General features: G+C 47.6%; 1 protein-coding gene across 1 annotated transcript in view; it reads left to right on the top strand.

Annotated features, from left to right (window-relative positions):
* The window catches only part of adcy8 (adenylate cyclase 8 (brain)), a 57507-nt gene extending 49434 nt beyond the window's left edge, over positions 1 to 8073 (top strand). The window contains exons 11-17 of the mRNA XM_034554790.1: positions 1 to 140; positions 677 to 755; positions 1996 to 2154; positions 4130 to 4276; positions 5405 to 5497; positions 6863 to 6977; positions 7203 to 8073. The exon at positions 1 to 140 is cut by the window's left edge and continues 33 nt beyond it. Coding sequence (XP_034410681.1) covers positions 1 to 140; positions 677 to 755; positions 1996 to 2154; positions 4130 to 4276; positions 5405 to 5497; positions 6863 to 6977; positions 7203 to 7702 — 1233 coding nt within the window. The 3' untranslated portion in view covers positions 7703 to 8073. The remainder of the gene's footprint in view (positions 141 to 676; positions 756 to 1995; positions 2155 to 4129; positions 4277 to 5404; positions 5498 to 6862; positions 6978 to 7202) is intronic.
* The last annotated feature ends 1249 nt before the right edge of the window (positions 8074 to 9322 follow it).

Genomic DNA, 9322 nt, shown 5'->3' with positions numbered 1-9322 from the left:
ACGTGTGCCGTGTTCCTGCGGCTCAACTCGGTGCTGAAGCTGGCGGTGCTGCTGGCGATGATCGCCGTGTACTCCCTGCTGACCGAGGCCTTCTACACCTCGCTGTTCGTCCGCTACGACGCCGTCCACCGCAACACCGAGTGAGTGCTTCGTGGCGCCCGCTTACAATGTAACCTAGCAACCCGATCGGAATATGTAACGAGCGGAGAGATAATCTATAACCACGTTGGGTTAGTTGGAGTCAGATAGATGAACGACATACAGGTGTTAAAGGTTAAAGACCCATCAGGTTGACCTTTCCTTCTGGACGGTGACCTCTACAGTCACGGTACACGAAGGACCCGTAAAGACGGAGGTCTTTGTTTATGGAGAAGAGAAGCTCACGATGAAAGGAGGGCAAGGCACAGCGGAGAAAAGTTCCAGACTTGAGTCATTTTTGGGGGTATTTTATTTATTTGTGCAGAAATGTACAAAAACAATGCTGTGAGATTTCTTTGTTTTCGGGTTTAAAATCTTTATGGTCCACAAATAAAGCTTATTAGCAGCTTATTTTGATCATAACAACCCAGATCGGTGTCTTCTTACAGCACAGATCATGATGAAGATTTAAAGATATTAGGAAGACATACAAATATTACTTTAAACCTGCTTTCATGTCCTTCTGTGTTTCCTACAGGAACTTCCTGGGCACCAAAGAGACGTCTCTGCTGCTGATGGCCATGTTCCTCCTCGCCGTGTTCTACCACGGGCAGCAGGTACAGACCACCTGGCCGTGACCTTTGAACCCTCCCACATAAAACCTTTATTGGACGTAATGTCGTTACTGTATGAGGACTTGAAATATGGACATTATTGTCTTTACAGAGACGTATCTTAAAGTTATATTATATTTTACTTTATTCATCCTCAGGGGGAAATTTGTTGAAGCAGCAACAAAACTGTTTTTACAAATATACAAAACAATAAAATAAATAATACATTTAAAAAAAAAAAAATGTAAGTGTAAAAATGTAAAAATAAAAAATACAAGATTAAAACAATAAAACATTTAAAATTTCAAACATTTAAAATTAAAAAAATTACTAATTACTAATTTAAATAAATAATTGAGGGTTGCTTTGTGGCCCCGTGAAAGTGGAACGTCATGCAGCGGCATATTCATGTAATCGTGATGATGACATTTAAACACGTAGAGCCTCGTCGGGTCTCAAATATGAGGTAGTAGGATATATATATATATATATATATATATATATATATATATATATATATATATATATATAGAGCAGAAACACGGGGGGGGCTCTCGCTCCACTCGTTAAACGTGAGTTTTGCGATGCACAACAACCCGAAATATGAAGACAATTACCGCACTACGTTAAGCTGGGGGAGACCACGAGGCTGCTCTCTCTCTCTCTCTCTCTCTCCGCCCCCCCCCCTCTCTCTCCAAACTAAATGGTACCCTCTGATGTATTCAAAGGACTTGGTATTAATTGTGCATTCAGAAAAGTAATTTCAGTTGTTATGAGAACTCTGCCGCTGCAGATTGATCGCGCTCCCTCGTCTTCCATAATTAATATTAATAATAAATATAATAATAATTAAGTCATCCGTTAAGAAACCGGGGCTTCATCGCCTGGAAGTATAAACAGCACGACTTTCCATTTGTTAAGCCGTTATTAAAGAGTCCGGATCAATAATGATCAATATTACTACACGGTGAAGAGTAATTAAAGAGTTATTAACAAGGTGAGTAACCGTATGAGTATGAGACCAGTAGGCCTTAAAGATTTGTTTAGTCGAAGAAGATCTCTTCTAAAAAGTATAAAAATATTAAACCAGCAAACGATGGAGAGAAAACGAAGTACTCGTATTTCAGATTACCGCGAAGAATCCACGACGTCCAGCACTGAAGTCCCTGAACTCCGACCCCGAGGAGGTGACGACCTTCTCTTCTCTTTGTGTGTGTGTGTGTGTGTGTGTGTGTGTGTGTAGCTGGAGTACACGGCGAGGCTGGACTTCCTGTGGCGCGTCCAGGCCAAAGAGGAGATCAACGAGATGAAGGAGCTGCGAGAACACAACGAGAACATGCTGAGGAACATCCTGCCCAGCCACGTGGCCCGGCACTTCCTGGAGAAGGACCGGGACAACGAGGTGGGCGTCGTAGGCGTTAGCGACCGCGTGGAAGTACAGCGGCACGCAGGGGGCTGATGCTGCGAGTAGATCCCATGATGCACAGAATGACACCAAGTTGCGAGAGCCAATCAGCATCGAGACGCCTAACGCGTTCCTCTCTATCACAACCGGCTCCCCGAGCCCGCCGACGGAGAGAGAGCAGAGGCGTCGCTAATGGCTTCTCCTACAGAGGGAGGGAACCGGCGGGGCGGTTTATTCTTTTTTTTGTGGTAGTACGCATTTGATTTGATTTTAATAACATGTTGTCAGCCGAGGACGCGTTGATTTGTCTCCACCGCCGCCGGAGTGACTCAGCCCAACTTTACAAAGTTTCTCTGCTGCCTCTTTTCTTTTGTGCTTTTAATTTCCATTCAATGGAGCGGCACTCGGTAACAAACACTCAAATGGGAACGCAAATGGTATAGAAGTTGATGCTTCATGTGCATTCTCTCTCCCGACCACCAGGGGGCGACTCCTCTGGTTGTATAGAAGTCTATGCTTCATGTGTTAAAGCTACATTCTCTATACTGACCACCAGGGGGCGACTCCTCTGGTTGTATAGAAGTCTATGCTTCATGTGTTAAAGCTGCATTCTCTCTCCTGACCACCAGGGGGCGACTCCTCTGGTTGTATAGAAGTCTATGCTTCATGTGTTAAAACTGCATTCTCTCTCCTGACCACCAGGGGGCGAATCCTCTGGTTGTATAGAAGTCTATGCTTCGTGTGTTAAAGCTGCATTCTCTCTAATGACCACCAGGTGGCGACTCCTCTGGTTGTATAGAAGTCTATGCTTCATGTGTTAAAGCTACATTCTCTATACTGACCACCAGGGGGCGACTCCTCTGGTTGTATAGAAGTCTATGCTTCATGTGTTAAAGCTACATTCTCTATACTGACCACCAGGGGGCGACTCCTCTGGTCTTATAGAAGTCTATATAAATGACTCTACTTCTCTCTTGATTTATTCCCTCAGTAAACATTGTAAACATAAGTTTATGGTCTCAAGCATGATGTTCATTTAGTAAATTATGGTCATCTAGAGTCAAACAGACCATAAAGTAGGGGATGCTTTAGGGCGGGGCTACGAGGTGATTGACAGGTCGACACCAGTATACGGCGTCTCTACAAACCTCAGAACTGATCCTCGAGAGACGCAGTGAAGAAATTCAATTAGTTAAACTGCATCTTTGACATTTGATCGAGCTCATAAGTTTGCATAATGTCAGCGACGATGTCACAATTAGAGTCGGGGGCTTATTTTCACGAGCGTAATTAAATGGAAAAGTCAAGTGAAACACAGAGAGAGAGAAGACTCCTTTAATTATGTATATGAAACGTTGGCCGCTATGTTTACCATCTTGGTATTAAAACGTCCCCATGATGGTGCGATGAATCACAGGCGTGATGCCAGTGTGTGAGTGTCGCGCTCGCTCGTGGGTCGTTGTCGCCCCCTGGTGGCGGAGACAGTGTGGTGCAGCTGCTGCAAGATGCAAGATGCAAGAATTAGCTTGAGGAAAAATGCATTTCCGACTTTTTTAAATCATCAAAAATGACTTTTTTAGAACTACTTTTTTTATTTAAAGAAACAATTAAATTCTATCTTTTCCTGTGAAACAAAATATGACATTGAAGATATTACCTCCCACTTTCAACCAATAATATCCTCACATCCATCCATCCATTATTCTGAATCTTAAACTTTTAGCAAATTGAGAGGCGTGTGAGTGAGCCCGCCCACTATTCTGTGGTCCAATCAAATGTGAAGGATCAAATATTCACAGTACAGAAGAAGAAATCAAACAATTTGCATAAACGCTTGAATACATAACAAAGTAATCCCATTTATCATATAATGTTTTCATGTATGCATTAATTGAATGCAACATACTCCCAATACATTGTATGTGACCATGAGCGCCCCCCCCCCCCCCCCCCCCCCCCCCCCCACCCACAGGAGCTGTACTCCCAGTCCTACGACTCCGTGGGCGTGATGTTCGCGTCCATCCCGGGCTTCGCCGACTTCTACTCCCAGACGGAGATGAACAACCAGGGAGTCGAGTGCCTCAGGCTCCTCAACGAAATCATCGCCGACTTTGACGAGGTGAGACTGTGAAAGGCCTGAAGCCCGAAGGCTTCGGCCCGAAGGCTTCGGTCTGAAGGCTTCGGTCCGAAGGCTTCGGCCTGAAGGCTTCGGCCCGAAGGTTTCAGCCTGAAGGCTTCGGCCTGACTTCTGGAACGCGGCTGAAACGTCCGCTCTTTAGATTAAAGCGTCCCGGCTCGTGTCCCCTGGAAACCCTTCAGAGGAGATGAGTGCGGCCGCATGCCATCGCGTTCATCTCCAGACCGAAACACTCGACGCCCTAAAGATCCGGCACGCTTAGAAGAACCCTCCGGAGGTCAACGTGGGGAGGAGCTTCCGTCCGCTATCGAGTGACAGAAGCATTCATACTTTGGTTCGTCCGTTTCGTCCTCAGAGAGATTCCTCACATATTTTCCACTGAAGGAATAAAAGAAGCAAACTGAAAGAGGAAATCCTCTCGACTGAGCCTCTCATATTCATATTCAGTATAAGAAGGAAAAAGGTATATGCAGGTGAATGTGGGTGTTGCCCCTCCCACCTGATGTCACATGCTCGGCATGTGACATCAGGTGAAACTCGTCACATAGACGCAACAAAGGTAGAAACACCAGGGGAACCGCCGTAAGAAACAAGTTCCAACATGAAGAACCATGCTCCTGGTTAGTTACTAATATAACCCGGGTAAGTGGCGGTGGGTTCACACTTCTATCAGGATACTTAAGCCACAAGCGCCAGCCGGCAATTCAATAAACAATGTTGTGTTATTCATGTCGAGTAAACAAGTCGTCCTCTGTCGATGATGCGTTCACACGCGGCGCGATAAGGGGAATTTAAAATGTCGATACTGATGCTTTGACGTTTTATCAGAAAGAACTAAATCCATTTTTATTTAATTTGTTCAAGTCAAAAGTGGAATTTCTTTCAGTCCTGTGCGATGATTTCAAAAGGGACTTCCTGTGATGGAAAGAAACCCAAACCTGTTATTGTCTGAATGGTCCTCATGTTCATAGCAGCCAAAGGAAAAATGCAGCCACAGCGTATTTATTTGTTCAGTCTTTTCCGGGTGTGAAGTAATGTGATATGTAATAATAATCCGTTGTGAAGGACTCGGATCTCGTGCTGGATTCATCTCTTTCTTTCTTATCCCAGTTGCTCGGCGAGGATCGGTTCCAGGACATCGAAAAGATCAAGACGATCGGCAGCACCTACATGGCCGTCTCCGGTCTGTCCCCCGAAAAGCAGGTGAGACCCGAAGCAGTAAATACGATTTTTACAGACTGTAAAACACAGTGCATTCTCTCCCCTGACCACCAGGGAGAGACTCCTCTGGTTGTATAGAAGTCTATGCTTCATGTGTTAAAGCTGCATTCTCTCCCCTGACCACCAGGGGGCGACTCCTCTGGTTGTATAGAAGTCTATGCTTCATGTGTTAAAGCTGCATTCTCTCCCCTGACCACCAGGGGGCGACTCCTCTGGTTGTATAGAAGTCTATGCTTCATGTGTTAAAGCTGCATTCTCTCTCCTGACCACCAGGGGGCGACTCCTCTGGTTGTATAGAAGTCTATGTTTCATGTGTTAAAGCTGCATTCTCTCTCCTGACCACCAGGGGGCGACTCCTATGGTTGTATAGAAGTCTATGCTTCATGTGTTAAAGCTGCATTCTCTCTTCTGACCACCAGGGGGCGACTCCTCTGGTTGTATAGAAGTCTATGTTTCATGGGTTAAAGCTGCATTCTCTCTCCTGACCACCAGGGGGCGACTCCTCTGGTTGTATAGAAGTCTATGCTTCATGTGTTAAAGCTGCATTCTCTCTACTGACCACCAGGGGGCGACTCCTCTGGTTGTATAGAAGTCTATGCTTCATGTGTTAAAGCTGCATTCTCTCTCCTGACCACCAGGGGGCGACTCCTATGGTTGTATAGAAGTCTATGCTTCATGTGTTAAAGCTGCATTCTCTCTTCTGACCACCAGGGGGCGACTCCTCTGGTTGTATAGAAGTCTATGTTTCATGGGTTAAAGCTGCATTCTCTCTCCTGACCACCAGGGGGCGACTCCTCTGGTTGTATAGAAGTCTATGCTTCATGTGTTAAAGCTGCATTCTCTCTACTGACCACCAGGGGGCGACTCCTCTGGTTGTATAGAAGTCTATGCTTCATGTGTTAAAGCTGCATTCTCTCTCCTGACCACCAGGGGGAGACTCCTCTGGTTGTATAGAAGTCTATGCTTCATGTGTTAAAGCTGCATTCTCTCTCCTGACCACCAGGGTTAACTGGTGACCACCAGTCACCAGTTAACACGGTCACCGGTTGAATTGAAACACCTGTTGCTCTAAATCGTTCGCTGTTTGAACATCGATTCTGACAACCGAACATGAAACAACATTTTGATGCAGTTCACATTTTTATTTCATTACCTAAAGCGTTGTGGGGTAAATCTGTCCAACATGTGTATTCATAATTTTGATCGCCTGTAAAAGGGTCAGGAGGTCACACCAGATCTGGTGAATAGAAAAACTCAATAAAAGAAGCCCACGAGTCAGTAAATGTACCATTGTGTCCTTGCGTACGCTCCCATGTGCATCGGCATGACTCTTCTTCTGCTCCGCAGCAATGTGAAGACAAATGGGGTCACCTGTGTGCGTTGGCGGATTTCGCCATCGCCCTCAACGAGAGCATCCAGGAGATCAACAAGCACTCCTTCAACAACTTTGAGCTGAGGATCGGTGAGAGCTCTGCCTCCTCAAGTCACGCCTTTCCCATTTTATTTTTCATTCACGAATCACCTCAGGAGTACATTTTTATCCCTATTTTAATCTCTAATATCTTTGTGTGAGCATTTTCCTCACGACAACGACGTAAAGCTTCTGATCTGTTTCAATAAAACCAGCTTTTAGGGTTCCGAGGGTTAATTCTGTTGCACCGCCTGATCACCTGTGCTCCTTCGACAGGTATGGCCCACGGCTCGGTGGTGGCGGGCGTGATCGGCGCCAAGAAGCCTCAGTACGACATCTGGGGGAAGACGGTGAACCTGGCCAGCCGGATGGACAGCACGGGGGTCAGCGGCAAGATCCAGGTCCCCGAGGACACCTACCTGATCCTGAAGGAGCGCGGCTTCGCCTTCGAGTACCGCGGCGAGATCTACGTGAAGGGCATCAGCGAGCAGGAGGGCAAGATCCGGACGCACTTCCTGCTGGGCCGCGTGCAGCCCAACCCGCTCATCATGCAGCCGCGCAAGATCACCGGCCAGTACTCGCTGGCCGCTGTGGTGCTCGGCCTGGTGCAGTCGCTCAACAGGCAGAAGCAGAAGCAGATCCTGAACGAGAACAACAACTCGGGCATCATGAAGGGCCACCACCACTATAACCGGAGGACGTTGTTAGCGCCCGGCAGCTCCGAGGTGGGAGCGGGGCACCACCCCGAGGCCGCCGACAAGGCCGAGCTGTCCTGAAGGGCGGACCGGAGCTTCGGCTCCACGCGGCTTTCTCAGAGGCGGAGATGCTCGACGGGCAGAAAACGATTCCAGTGGTTGAGTTAAAAGGGCAGTGGGTGCTGTTGGGTTTTTTTTCTGGACACGGAAAAGAAGGAGGAAGTTCCTTTAGGAGTGCCGGAAGCTTCGGCTGGTTCCAGACCTCCAGATGGACGCACGTTTGACCAGGTCTGGTTCTGTACCGACTGGCGTCCGTTTCCCCCGTTGGCGTGAAGACATTCGCTCGTTTGGGTCAAATGGAATCCGTTTTGAAGGTTTCAACTAACCCTTTTCAAACCTTATGACCCTAAAAGTGGAGATCCACCACATCATCCACCACATCATCCACCACACCATCCACCACATCATCCACCACATCATCCACCACATCATCCACCACATCATCCACCACACCATCCACCACATCATCCACCACACCATCCACCACACCATCCACCACACCATCCACCACACCATCCACCACATCATCCACCACACCATCCACCACACCATCCACCACATCATCCACCACATCATCCACCACATCATCCACCACATCATCCACCACACCATCCACCACATCATCCACCACACCATCCACCACACCATCCACCACACCATCCACCACACCATCCACCACATCATCCACCACATCATCCACCACATCCGTCCAACAAACAGTCCGGTTTTGCTTTAATTTATAATTTTTTGTAACTAGTTTGGCATTTGACTTGTGACGGTCAGACCTAATTTGCATAAAGTTTAGGATTAGTCGTGATTATGCAAATGTGAACACGCAGAAAAAAGTCCATCCAAATGTTTCAGAGTCAAACGGGGAGGAGAGAAACTCTGAATGTAAACAGATATAGGAGTTTAATTATGAGGGTCGTTAGCCGCTGAGCTAACTGAGCTAGCTGAGCTAACTGAGCTAACGCGTGCAAACGAGCTAACTGAGCTAACGCGTGCAAAACGAGCTAACGGAGCAAGCAAACCCGCCACCCTCTCCAACGACACGAATGTCACTGAAGACTGAATGAATATTATCAGCTTTCTCTGGCTCCTCCCACTCAGGTTTAACTCAACCAATGAGATTGTTTCTGCGCTCCCCCGCAAACCGCTAAGCTCTTGGTGAATTTGCGTAGAACTAAAACTCTGCTTCGTTCCCAGAAAGAGGAGGAAGGAGGAGGAGGAGGAGGAGGAGGAAGAGGAAGAAGAGGAGGAGGAGGAGGTGGGGTTAAGGGGGGGACCGGACTGTTCCCCCTCTCGTCTGTTCGATGTCTGTTGGAATGATCCCGTCGGACTGACTGACATTCCTTCTGTTGTTTCCACTTCCCCTTTTTATGTCGCCCCCCCGCCCAAACCCAGAATCCCCGTCCCCCCAAACCCAGAATCCCCGTCCCCCCAAACCCAGAATCCCCGTCCCCCCAAACCCAGAAACCCCGTCCTCACAAACCCAGAATCCCCGTCCTCACAAACCCAGAATCCCCTTCCTCACAAACCCAGAATCCCCGTCCCCCCAAACCCAGAATCCCCGTCCCCCCAAACCCAAAATCCCCGTCCCCCCAAACCCAGAATCCCCGTCCCCCCAAACCCAGAATCCCC

The sequence above is a fragment of the Cyclopterus lumpus genome, chromosome 17, assembly GCF_009769545.1.
Source record: "Cyclopterus lumpus isolate fCycLum1 chromosome 17, fCycLum1.pri, whole genome shotgun sequence".
Classification (NCBI taxonomy): Eukaryota; Metazoa; Chordata; class Actinopteri; order Perciformes; family Cyclopteridae; genus Cyclopterus; species Cyclopterus lumpus.
This window is presented reverse-complemented; position numbering and strand designations above follow the sequence as displayed.